The following is a 17,777-nucleotide window of genomic DNA, read 5'->3' as shown; positions in this document are numbered from 1 at the left end:
TTGACAACAATGTTGATAAAATAATTATGTATCATATATTTTAACCTGAAATACATTTTACTTAATATATGTGCACAGTTTGTTTGAAATTCGCTGCTGCTTTTAGAAAAAAGATTACTTAATCAGACTTTATGTGTAGTTAACAATTACTTTAAAATAAATATTTATTTTTCAGGCTGCGCTGATGCTAAAATAGATCTTGTGTTTGTTCTTGATGCTTCAACCAGTGTAACAGCACCAAACTTTGAGTTGATGAAAGACTTTATGAAAGATTTCCTTTTTGAGGCTGATATTGACAATGGCAATGTTAGGGTAGGTGTTGTCATCTACAGCACAGGGGATTATATCCAGTTCCAGCTGAAAGATTTTTCAAAGAAAGAAGATGTATACAATGCTATTGATATTATTCCGTATCGCTATGGCAACACCAACACAGCAGATGGTTTGAAAACAATGAGGACAGTAATGTTTACTGCAGAGAATGGAGATCGTCCAGGTGTTGATAACATTGCTATTGTGGTGACTGATGGTGTCTCCAATATTAACAACCGCAGAACCATTCCTGAAGCTGAACAAGCTAGAGCAGAGGGTATTCACATCTATGCTATTGGTATTGGTCTGACAGAGACCAAAGAGTTGGATGGTATTGCCAGCAAGCCAGTAGATGAAAACAGATTTGCAGTACAAGACTTTTCAGAACTCAGAGAACTCAGGCATAAAGTTTTCTCTGCTTTGTGTAAGTTTTCAAATTTTTAAACATATTTATATACAATTTTTTCTAATTTTAAATTCTTTTTTTTGCTGGACCTACTTTTTATTTTTAAGAGCTTACCCGCGATATAACATATGCCTCTATCTAGTTGTTTTATTTTCTACTTATCAACAATTCATAATTTGTGAATTCAACACTACTCCACCCCCACCCGTGCCTCCTCCCACCACCCACCCCACCCCGCCCAGTGATAGCAGCCGTTTACAGACGACAATGAAAATATAAAGCAGAACTTATTATCTCCCCTCCGTTTCAAATCGTTTCAAAACTAAATTATCTGCCCCTAATAGCCGTCACTTATTTGAACCGGCTCTACTATTGTAAACATTCTGGGTGAACCATAGCTCACATGACAGTGGTAGTGATATCCCTAGAAAGCAGGGGTAGGGACGGCTAAGCTGTGTGTTGAATTATATATATAGATGATCATTAAATGTTCACTTGTGTTAAAATGTCTGACACAATGGGCCAGGCTTTGTTTATTTACTACAGCTTTTTATCATTTCTACTGTGGACAACTCTTATACATGCTAGTATGATGTATGTATGGTAGTTTTCCAATAATACTACAAAACACATATTATTTGTTTTGTTTATGCCCTTCTCCATATTTTTCTCTATAAAAATCTACACAGCCGGATTACAATCATGTAATATCATGCTGGTAAATCACATTCTGTGAAGGTTAAACTAAGATCATGTTATCAAATCTGTAGCAAAGAACTAATAAATTGTTAAATTGTTACTTGAACATGATGGTAGCTGATTTAGCCATCCCTCTTTCACTTTGAAATGTAGCAGACATTAAGTCTGAGCTATAGTTTCATGTAGGCCTATTTTCAAACAGAGAGAGAGAGAGAGAGAGATAGAGAGGCTAGCACAACATTAAGTAGCTTGAACGCCATTGTGTGCAGTAAAATGTAAAGTAATAAAAAATACTAAACTTCATTCTTGCTATGTAGGAATGGGGTTTCAGAATAAAAAAATATTGCAAAACAGTATTCGTAATTGAATTTGTTTTTTGGAAAATAATTCAGTGAAATGTGTGTACGAAAATGTACACCCTTTCAGAAGTGGTTACACAAACGTTTTTTAAACAAAAAAACATTTTCTAAGCTACCTATATATGTTGATAATTGAACTAGATATCAATCAAAAGAAAAAAAAAGTTTAAATTTTTTTTAGTCATATTGAAGAGTACCAACCATATCATGAGACACGCAAAATAAAAAATGTAATTACTCTTTGACTTTACCAGCTATTTGCCATCAAGCTTTAGGATAGTTAACTAATTTATTTGAATCACTTAACGTAAGTGCCACAAGGTTAATGAATTACAGTTAAAAGGAAAATATTTCATTTTACTAACCTAAGGTTACAATTACTGTGTTAATATATTAAATGTTATATGTATGCCTATGTTTATAAACTCTTATTTATGTCTTTATTGTTACAATATAAAAAAAAATTCTGATTTGTATCTTCTTTTTAAAAATCAATAAACAGGTGGAACTGAGGCACCTTCAAGAGCACCAGTTACGAGTAAGATTTTTTTTTTATGTGTCAGGACCTAACTCCTGCCCTTTTTATTCTTTATGCAAGAATCACATGTGATTTGTCCCTGCACGCAGTAAACATTTGACCCAGACTTCTCATGTAAAACAGTTTTCTTTCACAAATCCTGAGTTTGTTGTATCATATTTAGACTATCATGTGCATTTAAAAAGTTAAGAACATCAGTGCAACAAGAATTTCTACAAGAGAAAATCATAGATTAATCTTTAGGATTTTTAGAATACAATCCAACTAGATTTCAAAATAAAAAAATTAAGAAAGATAAAATAAAAAGAAGTATAATAAACCTCATTCAAAAAAATGTTGTTTTGACTATAAATTGTCCTCTGAAAAGTAATGACACTTTAAACTTAAAAATAATAACAAAGCAAAAAGTTTATAATTATGGCATTATAACAAACATACTTCTTCAAAAATGTCATAATGTTAGTTTTATTTTTTTTCAAATAGAAAGGGTTTTCCATTTCCAAGTAGCTACATTTTAATTGATCCAATGAAAAAAGAAAATTGAAATGTGGTTTTAAAAAAAATGAAAGATCAAATTTTCTTTGCTTTAGTTTTTAACATATTGTAGGCTGTATAGTGTGATTTATCATATTGAGAAGGGAAAGTTATAAAAATGTATTAGCTGAAATAGATGTTAAGAAATCTAAGTTAATTTAATTAAACATTTCTAGGCTGTGCTGATGCTAGATTAGATCTTGTGTTTGTTCTTGATGCCTCAACCAGTGTAACAGCACCAAACTTTGAGTTGATGAAAGACTTTATGAAAGATTTCCTTTTTCAATCTGATATTGACAATGGCAATGTTAGGGTAGGTGTTATCATCTACAGCACAGAGGATTATGTTCAATTCCAGCTTAACACACACAAATCTAAAGCAGCTGTGTTTAGTGCCATTGAAGCTATTCCATATAGATTTGGAAGCACCAACACTGCAGATGGTTTGAAAACAATGAGGGCAGTAATGTTTACTGCAGAGAATGGAGATCGTCCAGGTGTTGACAACATTGCTATTGTGGTGACTGATGGTGTCTCCAACATCAACAACAAAAGAACCATACCAGAAGCTGAAGAAGCCAGAGCACAGGGTATTCACATCTATGCTATTGGTATTGGTCTGACAGAGATTGAAGAATTGGATGGTATTGCAAACAAACCTGTGGGAGAAAACAGATTTCTCATTCAAGATTTTACTGAGCTGAAATCTCTCCACCATAAAATCTTTACTCAGCTATGTAAGTACCATCATAGGAGTCTGTAGCGGCTCTAACTTGGGATCAATACTCCCTACTATAAAATCCTCAGCTATCTCAGAGTAGGAGTCTATGACTGCTCCACCTAGTGATCAATGTTCCCCACGATAAAATCCTTTCCTAGCTAACTAAGTACCATCGCAGGAGTCTCTAGCTTCTCTAGCTTGGGATTAATATTCCGGACTCTTGAAGGTTTTGTTTTATAGCTCTCAGGATTGACAACACTCAAGTTTAAAACGTCACACTGCTTTAGTGAACTGATACTACCACAACCTCCCACTCAACATTTCTGGTTTTATTGTTACTCAGAAACTCATGCTTTCTTCATCTGTAAATATTGAAAAATGTGGCATTATAAAGACAATGAGTCACAAGAAAATATATTTTAAAATGAGAAGTGTTTTGGTTGAAAGCAATTAGAACATGTTAGATACAATGTTCAGTCTTAAAGAAATAAATAAGGGGTTAATTTAAAGCAATATTACTGGTGCCATTTGTAAATTTAAAAAATAGACTTAAATAGTTTATAAATGTGTTTATTTCAGCGTCGTTAAATTACTGAACTCAATTTATCTCAAATATTCTGTGTTATTCTATTCTTTCAACAATATTCTTTTACAATAACATGGATCAAATAAAGTTTTTTTTTTGTTAGATTAATGAAACCTTACTGATACGTAATATTGAATCTAGAGATTTTGTACTTAATTAATAAACAACTACTGTTTGTTAGACATGCTAAAACACAGGAAACATTGTGGTCTTAGATCCAAGTCAATACTTTTGGGTTAGCAGTTGTAAGCAACTGATCACAACATCCCATAACATGTCTATTGGTTCTATTACAAAGAAATGTTATAATGTTAATTAAGCATTATGATTTTTTAATGTTAAAAACAATATATTTTAAAAAAAAATTAATAAAAATATTAAAAAAGAATAAATAAAAATATATTTCTATTTAATTTTTTAAAATTGTTTTATTTCTAGTTATTTAATCCATGCTTTAAAGATTTGTGTTTGTGTTAATGTGAAAAGTTTTCATCTTAAATGGAATTTAACATCAGATGATTAAAAACTGGGTAAAAAAAATACAGCAGTATAACTAACTATTGATGAGCTATATTTTATATTTTCTTTGTCAACTTGTAATAATTTTATTTTTCATATTTAAGGTGCAGCCCCTATACCTGCAGGTCCAAGTAAGTTATTTTGTTTACTTTTTAGAGTTACCACACTATTTCTAACTTCTCTGGTCTAGAAAATGCATGGAGACAATATTTGTTTTGTTGTAGTTTAGAAGAATTTAAATTAGACTATTTAGTAGGAGCACTAACAGTTCTTTTGTTTAGTTTTATGAAAATATGAAAACACCTATTTATTTTGTGCTTAAAACCAGAAAACTTAGACAAATGTAAAATGCTGTGAAATATTTTGATGTTTATTATAGGCTGTGCTGGAGCTAGACTGGATCTTATTTTTGTTGTTGATGCTTCAACCAGTGTCACAGAGCCCAACTTTGTTCTTATCAAACAATTCATGAAAGACTTCCTTGTGGATGCAGACATTGATAAAGGCAGTGTTAGAGTGGGTGTTATCATATACAGTACAGAAGACTATGTCCAGTTCCAGCTTAACACACACAAAACTAAAGCAGCTGTATACAATGCTATTGATAATATCCCTTATCGATTTGGAAGTACAAACACTGCAGATGGTTTGAAAACAATGAGGACAGTAATGTTTACTTCAGAGAATGGAGATCGTCCAGGTGTTGACAACATTGCAGTTGTAATTACTGATGGTATATCAAACATAAACAACCTGAGAACCATTCCAGAGGCTGATGAAGCACGTGCACAAGGGATCCATATCTATGCTATTGGTATTAGTCTGACAGACACTAAAGAGTTGGATGGCATTGCCAATAAACCATTAAGTCAGAACAGGTTTTCTGTGCAGAACTTCACAGAATTGTCTCCCCTAAGATACCGGGTATTTTCTGCGCTTTGTGGGGGTAAGTATACATGTGTAAGATAATAAACAAAACTTCTTTATGTTTAGTTTAGTTAGCTGTCCTTGCTCCGACATTTGTTGTATAGTGTCTGAATCTCTGTGCCACAAAAACTACATTTAATGTAGTCAAAAAGGTACATGAGGTTCACAAGGTATCATCCTATGTTACATTGTTGTTGTTTTTTTCATTTATTGGGAACATGATTATGCATAAACTTTTAAAAATTGAACTGCAGCATGGGTTATTTAAAAAATGTATTGACCTACTAAAATTCAAACAATAGGGTTTAATTTATTTTTTACTTATATTGTGTCAGCCTACTCTTTTTTAAACAATGTAAATAAAACAAAGTATTAAGTATAGTTCTAAAAAGCTAACATTATTGTGTTGTGGTGCCAGTATCTAACTAATGTAAGCCCAAACAAGGTGGGTGTGTCTGGGGGGGGGGGGGTGGATCTACCTGCAAGGTCTTTAATCTACCAGATGCCAGTGCAACTATGTTTAAACCCAGAGTGGTTAAATTCTAACCTTAAACTAAATTTTTAATAAAAGCATAAGACAATCAAAATAATCATAACTTTATTAAATGTAAAACAAAAAAAATGGAACAGAATCTTTAACTAAATAAAACAGCCTAATCACTACTCTAAACTAAACAACACTACTCTACTCTGAACTAAACAACACTACTTTAAACTAACACTACTCTAAACTAAACAACAATACTCTAAACTAACACAACTCTAAACTAAACAACACTACTTTAACTAAACAACACTATTCTTACTAAACTTAAAACACAAAATTACTAAAAAAGCAAATTATAACACCCAGTCAAGTACTACAAGTAAACTTCACAGCATCAAGTGTCTCCTCATAAAAATCCTCTCCTAGTCACCCACATTTAAAAAAAATAAATAATCCTACCACTTTTACAACCTAAGTATACCCTTCATTTCACACTACACCCAAATACACTACAGACCAAAAAATGTTAAAAGAAATTACCTTAATATTTGTAATAGTAAAAAAAAACATGCATAAAACATTACCTTATTTTGAACTACTGAAAATTTTGGCCCAGTAATACTAAAGGACAATTTTTAAAAAAATCCCACTATTCACCATAAACTAACTCTAAAGTGCTATATTTACTACAGGCTACAGCTTAACCTTTTAGTTAGGAGGCTCAGTCTTTAGATTATTTTTCCTTTTAACAAATAAGGAATGTTATTGAGAATTGACGTTTGTTTATTTTATTTATGAACTATGTCTAAATAAAAGAGGCTTTAACTTTATTGTAGATACACCATCTGTAACCAGCTTTGCTTGCCTTGCAGAAATTGCCTTTATTTTACATGTAAATAAACCATACCTCATTTATTTTTTAACCTCATTTTTACCTTGCATTTTAAATTATTCTTTGTTTTGATTTTTGTTTAAAACCCTAATATTTCATCTTTTACAGTAATAAAATTTTCCAGCATGCTTGTTTTAATGTTTCATCCCCAGGTAATAATAGTAGACAAGTGTTTTTATATTTTCAGTAATCAATGTCATATTAACTTCTAATCCATTTATCTTTTTAATTCTAGCATTAGGAATTTAAATCGTTGGGAGCTTGTAAGTGTATCTGTGATTTTATTAGTTCTTTGTTTACATGATCATTGCAGTTGGACCATGAAGGTCTAATTGGTTTGACTTGATTAATGTTTTGTGATTGCTAGAGCTGACACTTATTATATTTAGCTTAATGTATAGGCCTTCTAGTGTAGTCATAGATGCACCGACATTTTAAAGATTGTTCTGTCTGTTTTTGACACTTATTAACTCGTTCTTTTTTATTCTTAATTTCCCTAACAGAACCAGAGCCAGTAACTTCCAGAGCAGGTAAATTATTAATTTTTTTAGGATTAAATGTGTAAATAATCAGTTGAAAAATTACTGAAGCTGTTATCATTGAGATTCTTTAATAAATGTATGGTAGATTGTGTAGATCATATTATGCAAAATTTAGACAATGGCATACACAGCTAGTGTAAAACCCCACATCAAGGTGGAAAATATAACAGATATATATATTCTTTTATTGGTTTTTACTTTTAATAAAAACCTAAAATGTATGTTTTTTTTTGTCACAGAACCAATCACTCTGCCACCACCTAAATCAGGTAATCATTTTATTTTGGTTCCTCATGAGCAATGTGAAAATGATAAACGCTTTTGGATATGTATGAATAATTTAAAATAGGACCGTAAACTGTAAAGAAAAATGATTTTATATTTGTGTAATAAAAAGATAAATATAATGCACTAAAGATTTTAGGATGTTAACATCAGTACACATTTGTGCATAATGCAATTAATTGTACACAGGGGTACATAGCTTCTGAAATTTATAAATAACCTTTCCCTGCAATAACATGTAAAAGGAAAGACATTTTTTATATGGTTTTTTTTTTTTTCTTGTATAGCAGTTTGTCTAATGTAAAATGTATTTCTGATTATCAAGATTGTGCACTGGGCAGGGCTGATCTTGTTATTGTTGTTGATTCATCCACAAGTGTTTCTGAAAATAACTTTAAGAAGGTTTGTATCTCTCTTTCCATAGTTTTGCTGTTAGTACTAGTCAAAACAATGTGCATGTTCCTTTGTACATATTGTTACATAGATTCTACCTCTTATTATATTATTTTGTGTTTATTTAATTTCCAGATTATAAGTTTTCTCAAAGACTTTGTTTCCAAGGCTGATATTGATTCTGGAAATGTTCGTGTGGGTCTGATAATGTACAGCACTGAAGTCTATCCAATATTTGACCTGAATACCTACACCAGAGTAGCAGATATTATTAAAAAATTGGATACAGTTGACTATAACTTTGGATCAACAAATACAGCAGAGGCACTGGAAGTGATGAGGACAGAGTTGTTTACTCCAGACAAAGGAGACAGGGCTGATATCCCCAACCTTGCTCTAGTTCTCACTGGTAGGTCTTTACAAGGGTCCTGGTCTCACATTGCTACTAGATCTAATATATGGATTCTTAAAAAAATACTTCCAGGCTGCCTTTCCAAACCCAAAATTATCTAGCTGTTTCCTCTATAAGTACCATAAATTTAAAAGTTTTAGCTACTTTTGTATCTTTTTTTTTCATGTTTTATTGGGAATTAAGAGGGCCCTACTAGAAATTAATAAAAAAACGACCAATAGTCTTATGCTTGGAAATACTGAATTACACTTAATTGAGAATTATTTGCAATTAAAAGTTAATTTAAAGTTTACTGTATACAGAATATTTTAAAATTTCTAAAGGGAGTTAGGTTTCAATATTTTTATTCACAAATCTTTTAGATGAGTTGGTCTAAATACATGAACAAAATATTATATTTTCAATGTATCAATTATTGCAATGGCCTACTCTTTTCCTGTTATATCTAAATCTATTTTTGTATGTTACACAAATCATAGTGCCTAGTGGCAATAATCAGAACCTGATTTGATTGCTGGGCCTCTGGGTACATTTTTTATCTTTTGTGAGTGATTTTTACAAGTTTTTTCCAAGTCATGTGGCCTCTGGAAGAGTTGGGTTGTGTAGTTTTGACTTCCATGATGACAGTAAAACCAGGCTTTGAGTGATCATGTGACATTGTGCTGACATAGTTGTTGTCTGTGAAATAGTATAGAGCTAATGTTGCTTCTAGGCCATTGTGTCCTCTAAATAGTAAAAAGTTCCCTTTTCAAACCTGACGGTCTATAGGGCAAGTGAAGTAGAGTTCACTTGTTTCTGTGACCTCGGCATATGAAGGGATAGTGTGGTCAGCACTATGCCCAGCCGCCTTTACTTTCCCTAAGGTGAGTTAGGTACCCATCAGAGTTGGGTGGACTCAGGGACGGTCTACTGACTTGAACCCGGATTTGAACACAAACCTTACGGGTTAGCAGTCCAGCTCTCTACCACTCCGTCCCCTATTGTGTCCTCTACATTATAGTAATTGCAACGCTAACAAGTGGATATGCTTGGCTGAGACAAATAAAGTTTGGCCCTGTTACACTACAAGTGTATGTGTTTTGTCTCTCAGGGTCAGCCTTAAAGCACTAAACCTCAGTGGGTGACCATCACATCCTATCCCCACGAACGCATTGCTACATGCATTTTTAATGCATTTAAAAGCTTGTAATACTTTTTATTATTTTTGCAGATGGTGTATCTACAGTAAATCCAGAGCAAACTGTACCCAATGCTAGACTAGCTCACAATGATGGAATTCACATCTACACTGTTGGTATTGGCCTTTCTGACTATCGTGAATTAGAAGGCATTGCAAGCCCTCCTGCAAAAGACAACAGTTTCAGAGTTGCTTCCTTTGATGATCTTGTGCATGTTGATGACATGATTTTTGCTGCTGCATGTCCAAGTAAGAAATTTATACATTAGATTATACCAGGGGTCGGCAACCTTTTGAAGCAGAAGAGCCAAAAGTTACAATTTTCAAAATTTCCCTGTTTTTAAAGAACCACTAACATTTGTTTTATTTCAAATATTTTATTTTTTTATTAAGATTATTAGTATTTGTTCAAGGAGCTAGAGAGCCGCATCTTGATATCAAAAGAGCCGCATGCGGCTCGCGAGCCGCAGGTTGCCGACCCCTGGGTTATACCAACCTTCTTAAAATACAATTATTTATATAATGTTCAGTACTTAATACACAGCTGACCTAACAATAGGAAATTCATTCTGGCTATGAAATATTTTAGTATGAAATTTCCTAAAATAGCTTTTTACAATGTATGCATCACAATGTAAGCAAGCTTACATAATTAATTGAACTTTAATTTTTTTTGCTTACAGAGGAGTTTACCTTCACAAAACCACGTAAGAAATTTAAGTGTTATGCATGTCAGTTGCATTTAGGATAAAAAGGCTAATTTTACCTTTCTCACCACATGCAGGCCGTTTTACTGTTCTTAACGGTTTTTCTTTAATGGATTTATTTTAAAAATGTTGAATTTTACTATTTAATTCTGAATAATAATAAGTAGGCAGGAAGATAACAAACAAATCACCATGGTAACATTGCCAAGTGATTGATTTTTGCAAAATGATAGTTAATCAACTATTAGGCTTGCTTGAGATTTTATCCTTGATATCAGTAATTTTAGCACCTATAAATTCAATTAGACTTAGATGTGAAAATTAATTCATGTTCTCAGGAATACCTTTAACCACTGAGCTAGACAGGATACCTATAGGTTAGAAGTTCAGTTTAAATTTTTTAAAATTTAGATATTTAACCTTGCGATAGTGCACTTTTTTTACTTTTCAGTTTTTGAATTTATTTGAAAAGCAGAAATATTTTTATAATCCTTACTTGGTTGCGTGAATGTATAGTGTTCTAAAGATTTTAAATTTTCAAGTAGAAATAGAATTTTTTGTAAATTTAATGTACCTTTTATCATAATGTGAGGTTAAGGTTATTTTCCCTTGTCTCTTTACAACACCAGTTTTTATCGTTTCAAAAGCATCTCAAACAGTTCATAATTTTAAAGTCATGAGTGTTTATTTTTGTTCATTCACTTCCATTTTTTAAATTTTTATTGAGTGTAGCTTGATAAATTAAAGTAACTTTTCAAATTTATAAAAATACTACTGTAGTAAGTGTGTAATATTATTAAATTTTGCTATTATAATATAGCATGTAGGTATTGTCTGTCTCTATATAACTACTAAAAAGTGAATCAGTTAATTATGTTATCTGTCTTTTTAAAGTGTTAGTTCATTATACCAAGGATGTTTATGTTTGTTCGTTTGTATGATTTTTAAGATGTAATTAAATTATTTTCTTAGTAATTCGTTACGTTTGTAATTAAACATAATGATACTAATTTGATGAAATTGTAGCAACAACTACAACGACTACTCGTCCTACAACTACTACGAGAACTACCACCACCACAAGTATGAAAGACAAAAAATATCAATCACATTTAGTTAACTTATTAACATACCACATGCACTGTTTTATAGAAATTTTATTTTTAGTCACTTGCAAGGCTTAATTTGGTTACCTAGAGAGCACTGAACTGAAGGGCACATTAACTCACCTCCTGTTGCATTACAAAATAAACACATTGTTTTTTTTATTACAATTAGTTTGCTTGGGCTTAGTAAAGTTAGATCTAAATTTATGAATTCACATTTATTTGGTTTGAATTATCTTGTGAATGTTTTTAGAGCTTTGTTGATTTTAATTTTTTTAAATTATTTTTTAACCTGCCATAAATTAATTATTATATTGGTTCACTAATATAATCACATCTAAAACATATTTTTTTAAGCCAAATAAACTTGAGCAAAGTTTTGTGGCTTCACTGCCTACTAATTTTTAGTTGCATTTGTTTTAGTGGTCTGTGTTGAAGAATTTATCATAGAATTTTAAGTATGAAAAATGGAAGCTGTATAAATCTTTTTAAAATAATTCGTAGTTCCTACAGAAGTTGAGTTCTACATTCGAAACGTTAGGCTTACTTTAGTTTAGTGATTTAAATGATATTTCAGTAAACATGGTTTTAATATTTTATTTGAAAGAGCTGATTCAGCAATTTTAATAAATTTATTTTGCTGTGATATCTGTAAACCATCACCCTCATTTTTTCTGTTCTTGCTCAAGAAACGTGGGGCAGATATAGTAGAGTTAATCTGTTTCAATGAATAGGAAAATACAGTGGGATAGTTTGGTTAGCACTTTGCCCAACTGCCTTAGTTTCCCTCATGTGAGTCATATACCCATCAAAGCTGGGCGAAGTCTGGGACATCTCTTAGACTTAAGTCCAGGATCAAAACTTGAGACTATCAAGTTATCAATCTTTGTCCTATTTCACTAAACTATAATTTAAAAGTATAAATGTTTTTGCAATTTTTTTTATTTCACTTTTATGCATGCCTGGCACTCACTTTTAATTTTTAAAAATACTGTATATTCTTTTTTTTTTTTTACATAGTTTCTGAATATATAAATAAAATTTTTTATCGTAAATGCATGATGTGTTGGTTAAAATAATTATACTAACTGCTCCACTTGCCACATCTGCATGTAATTGAATGTCTCATTAAATTTTTTTTTTTTTTTCTCTTTTAATTGTATGTATAAAAGGCTTACGTTATTGTTAAACTTATTTCATTTCAAATTAATATGTTTTCAGATTTTTAAAAAAATGTATTTAATATTTATATAGTCAATTCTGGTTAATTAGATTACATATGGGCATGATCATTTTGATCTTAATACTTGATTTCATGAACATACACTATGTTAAAGATGTTACAAGCAATAGGCTGACATAATTGTCATTTTATACATAAACTAATATTGCATCTTAACTTTGTAAACTGGAAATAACATCAAAGTTTATTTATTAAATTATTAGCTGAAACTGTTGTTTGGCTTTCATCATGAGGAGACAGAAAGAGAGACACAGTGCTCTGTGATGCAAAACTTTGCCACTTAAAGCATCTAAAAAATATTCAGTTGACTTTCTTTGAAGCATAACAGTGGTGATATGTTTTATAATTTGATAACTGTGGAAGCAATAAGCTTGTTAATATTACAGTAGTGACCATTAAAATAACACAATTTCTCTGTTTTTTGTGATTCATATAATTACACTTGAGAAATAAAAGATTATTTTAAAGGTTTTACATCACTCATATTGCTTTCTGCTCTTCCTATTTTCTCTCACATTCATTGGTTTCTTCTTCTTCTTCTTCTTTGTTCTTAAGTGAGAATATGGTGGAGGATTTAGACAACAAGCCCAACTTTGTGAATGAACCGGACTGGTTTGATTAAACACGATTTAGGTTCAAATACATGAATAGTTACATATTTATGTAACCATATATCTTTAGATTAATTTGTTGGTCTATTCTACCAGAATAATCAGCCTGTCCAATCAAATGTTCTCTAATTAACCAGATTTGACTATTTTATCTTTTTTTTTTAAAAGAAATAATATACATAAATTAGTTGTGAAAAACTTTTGCAATGTAAATCTTACTTTGTTTAAATTTATTAAATTTGAATTGTAATATAAAACTTGAAATTTTGTTTTAGCAACAACAACCACAAGGCCAACGACTACAACTACAAGGAGAACAACTACCACTACACGACCAACCACCACAACTAGGACAACCACTACAACCACCAGAAGGACAACCACACCCAGAACAACAACCACAACCACTAGAAGGACAACCACACCCAGGACAACAACTACAACAACAACTACGACAACTAAACCACCAAGGATAAGAAGTTAGTCGTTTTTTTTAATCAAGTATCTTTTTTTGTTTTGTTATGTAAATGCAATGAAAGAAACAGTAACAGAAGTTATGTCAGTATCAGCTATAGGGGTTCTTGTACTAATAGCAAATTAGTGTTGACACACTTTATTGACATGGCCTTAATGAAACTATAAAAATCTCATCTATTGATGATCAGGTTTTGAAAGAATACTTTAATTTGACTGAAAAGTAAAATTTTAACAGTAAATAATAGAAAAAAGTATTCTTTTAGCCTAAAGTATAAAAAGCATACCTAATATAGCTTTGTACTAATATTTATGTCCATAAATAACATGCTTTATTTTAATTGAGATATCTGTAATATTTCTTTCTTGTTTATTAAAGAATAATAATGATTAAATTAAAATTTACAGAGACCAAAGATACTGGCATAGATGTTGTGTTTATGATGGATGCTACAGTTAATAACCAAATATTTGGTTGGATGAAGAAATTTGTCCGTGATTTTATTAGAGAAGCTGATGTTGAATCAGGAGAATGGAGAGTTGGTGGTATGACATTTGGCCAGAGAACAAAGACTGAATTCAACCTAAACAGGTAATGACATTTTTGGGCTGATATTTATAACCCATCATTCTCAATCATGTGAGTATCTTTGTACTATCTAAAAATATGTAACATTCTTGTTGACCAAAATAAAACTTTTAATTTTAATAAATCAGATATGGATTCAATGATGAAGTCTTTGCTGGGTTAGATGGTATTTCAAACTCCCCAAGTAACCGTGACCCAGATGTTGGTGGTGCCTTTGACTATGCTAGAAGGTCAATGTTCACAGTACCTAATGGAGACAGGCCTAGGGCCAGAAACTTTGTGATTTTACTTACAGGTAACTTATTCTACTTATTATACACCTTTATATTTGACATTTTTTATGACTGACAATATTCAGTTTTGGTTTTACATTACTCTAATCCTGTTGTAGTATTGTTAATTTCACTATTAGAATTTACAATCAAGTCTTAGATTAATGAGTTAATATAGAAAAAAACTAGACTGTTAAAAGTTTATAATTTAAAAAAAATCCTGTTACATTCTTGTTTAATTTAATTTTATTACATGTGCTTAGCATTTTTTTGTTGGAAAAAGTTGCTAAAAATATAAATTATTACTTTTCCAAGAACTTTTTTATTTAGGTAAAGAATTTTTGCTTAAATTATAATTTCCTTGTGTAGGTAAAGAAAAGAGTTTGAAAACAGAAGATAGCTATGCTGCAGCATATCGGCTGAGGGGAATAGGAACAGATATTTTTACAGTTGGTCTTAACTTCAGAAACAGTGAAGAGATTGATGAGATTAGCTCAAAGCCTCTTGAAGATTTCAGAACATTGATATTTAATGAGGATTCAATGCTGGAGCTACCTGGTCTTTACAAATATAGGATGGAAAATGGTATGTATAACCTTACAGAAGAATACAGTTATGTATTAGCATTAGTAGGCCCTGCTTCTCATACTAAGCATAAAAACTATAATCATTTCTGACATTTAAGTGATTTTTTCTATTATTACATTAACGATATTTTGTATGTAATCACTCTGTACGCCACCTATTGCAATATAAGGTGGCAAGATTCGCTATTGTATTTTGTCTACTACTTCCTACTTTCCTAGTTCACCTCTTTTTTTCTGAGATGATTTTATGTTAGGTAGTTGCTTGAGCAACATTTTTTACCTTAGTTATAGTCTGTTGAAAAAAGACCAAATATTTGAATTTATTGTACAATGTTTTATGATTATGAGTCTGTAATGATGACAGTGGGTGCTTAGTGTTTGCTGCAATTTTTTTTGTCCAATACATTGGATAAATTAGAGCAGATGATAAGTAACACATGTTAAATGATATGAAAAAAATTGTTTTATGTTCTACCTCAAGAGTGTTAAGGTAATAGAAAATTAAATGCCCCCTGGTGTTAAAATAGTTTTCTTATAAATGAATAACAGAGCTTGAAGTAAAATTTCAGAGAATAATAACTTGAACTAGACTATGGCTAAGCTTTTTTCCCTCTATTCTTAATTGTAATATTGGATGTGGATTCCCTCCAACATATTTATGTGTCAACTTACTTTGTGCCATACTGACTCTAATTTCAACCAGCTCTCAAACTATAAGGAAGCAGTTGTTTAATTTTGGAATCAACTGTTCTAAATGGGTTTTTGTTACCAGCTGTATAGCATCATCTGTCTGATCGAATGATGTTAAAACCTACAATCTTCTGCGACACCCTAATTTATATTGTGCCTATACTGGTTTCTTTCTGGTTTCTTGTCTTATCCTTCATCCTTTAATTATGCTATAGTTTAATAATAATAATTATTATGTATTATTAATTACAATTTATAATTTAGCCCCACCACCTGTTTTGGCAACAACCACCACACAAGCACCATATGTTCACGTACCATATACCGGTATGTAAAATCTTTTTAACATAGCCATATTTCTTTTTTAAAAAAAAAGAATTTTTTTTTTAAATAAGGAATTTAAATACTTGTAAAGTTTATAAGGTTTGCAAGAAAGATATTTAAAAATTAACTCCTCTATAGCATACCGTGAGGTAGTTTACCTATGTATATCAACATTTATAAATATCATTCTAGGCACCTGCAATTCTAAAGGAGATGTGATATTCCTGCTTGACACCTCTGGCAGTGTGGGAGAAGATAACTTCTACAGAATGAAAAACTTTACCTACGCCACCATAAGTGATCTGCCCATTGATAATGGATTTTTCAGGATTGGCATGATGACCTTTAGGTTAGTTGCTTTGATTACTTCTTAGCTTGGGTTTTAATTTTTTTTATTATTAATATAAAGATAATGATTTAGCATTAGACCCTATTCATCTTTTATAAAATACTTTGTTTTATACAGAATTATACAATGAATTTTAGAAGGTAGAAGATAATACAAGTAGGCTTACAAGAGTATTATTTTATATATCACTTGCATTGCTTTATCTGATATTTCTTTTAAGTAATACTTGAATTCATTAAGATTTTTTTAAACAAAGCAAGCCCTATAATAGTTTGACTGTAGAAAAAATAAACTACATTAATTATATTTTTGCTGTACAAGATGCTTATTACCATAAGACACTTATTATTCTTAGAAAAGTTAAATGAAAAAAAAAAATCTGTTTGTCAAGTGACACTACTTAGTTTACTTTAGCAAAGACATGATTGTTAGATTAAAAAGTGAAACAAAAATTAACTATTGAAGAATATTTTAGCAAATGTAGTAATTAGTAGCAGATAACAACTTAAATATAACGATAAAACAAGTATGATACCTACTGAATTACCTAGTTCTGTTCCCCTACATTTTAATATAATATGATGCAAACATATGGTACAATATGATCAAAATAGCTGTAACATTTCTCTTTTTTTCAACTAAAACATTCAATGGGTTTGAATGGCCTGTTCAGTTTTCTTTAACTTCTTGGGCAAATAAAAAATCTGGCATGATATGTTTTATATACCACAACCGCACCTTGATTTGTGCTTAGGTACTTTCTTAACTTCATATTTAAAAATAAATTACGTTTTCAGTGACTCTTCACGTCTGGAGTTCCATTTGAAGGAGTATGATAAAAAGCAGGACATATATGAAGCCATTCAAAAAATGTCCTATGTGTATGGATACACCCATACTGCTGAAGCTCTGAGGAGGGTCAGGACTGAGATGTTTACTGCAGCTGGTGGAGACAGACCTGGTACCTAGTATTTTAAATCTTTCCAAAACATCACAGTCAGTAGAACTTAGAAAATAAAAGGCCAAAGTGCCAACT

General features: G+C 31.2%; 1 protein-coding gene across 1 annotated transcript in view; it reads left to right on the top strand.

Moving 5' to 3' along the window:
- The window catches only part of LOC131947147 (uncharacterized), a 63,368-nt gene that overhangs the window by 30,639 nt on the left and 14,952 nt on the right, over window positions 1-17,777 (top strand). The window contains exons 29-47 of the mRNA XM_059308255.1: window positions 176-736; window positions 2,279-2,314; window positions 3,025-3,585; window positions 4,779-4,805; window positions 5,054-5,620; window positions 7,484-7,510; window positions 7,762-7,791; window positions 8,133-8,209; window positions 8,336-8,609; window positions 9,823-10,038; window positions 10,473-10,496; window positions 11,523-11,579; window positions 13,732-13,935; window positions 14,339-14,522; window positions 14,648-14,814; window positions 15,161-15,376; window positions 16,333-16,395; window positions 16,585-16,741; window positions 17,539-17,702. Coding sequence (XP_059164238.1) covers window positions 176-736; window positions 2,279-2,314; window positions 3,025-3,585; window positions 4,779-4,805; window positions 5,054-5,620; window positions 7,484-7,510; window positions 7,762-7,791; window positions 8,133-8,209; window positions 8,336-8,609; window positions 9,823-10,038; window positions 10,473-10,496; window positions 11,523-11,579; window positions 13,732-13,935; window positions 14,339-14,522; window positions 14,648-14,814; window positions 15,161-15,376; window positions 16,333-16,395; window positions 16,585-16,741; window positions 17,539-17,702 — 3,612 coding nt within the window. The remainder of the gene's footprint in view (window positions 1-175; window positions 737-2,278; window positions 2,315-3,024; window positions 3,586-4,778; window positions 4,806-5,053; window positions 5,621-7,483; window positions 7,511-7,761; window positions 7,792-8,132; window positions 8,210-8,335; window positions 8,610-9,822; window positions 10,039-10,472; window positions 10,497-11,522; window positions 11,580-13,731; window positions 13,936-14,338; window positions 14,523-14,647; window positions 14,815-15,160; window positions 15,377-16,332; window positions 16,396-16,584; window positions 16,742-17,538; window positions 17,703-17,777) is intronic.

Source organism: Physella acuta, unplaced genomic scaffold (genome assembly GCF_028476545.2).
Source record: "Physella acuta isolate Inbredline_101_S28 unplaced genomic scaffold, ASM2847654v3 ptg000585l, whole genome shotgun sequence".
In the NCBI taxonomy this organism is placed as follows: Eukaryota; Metazoa; Mollusca; class Gastropoda; family Physidae; genus Physella; species Physella acuta.
This window is presented reverse-complemented; position numbering and strand designations above follow the sequence as displayed.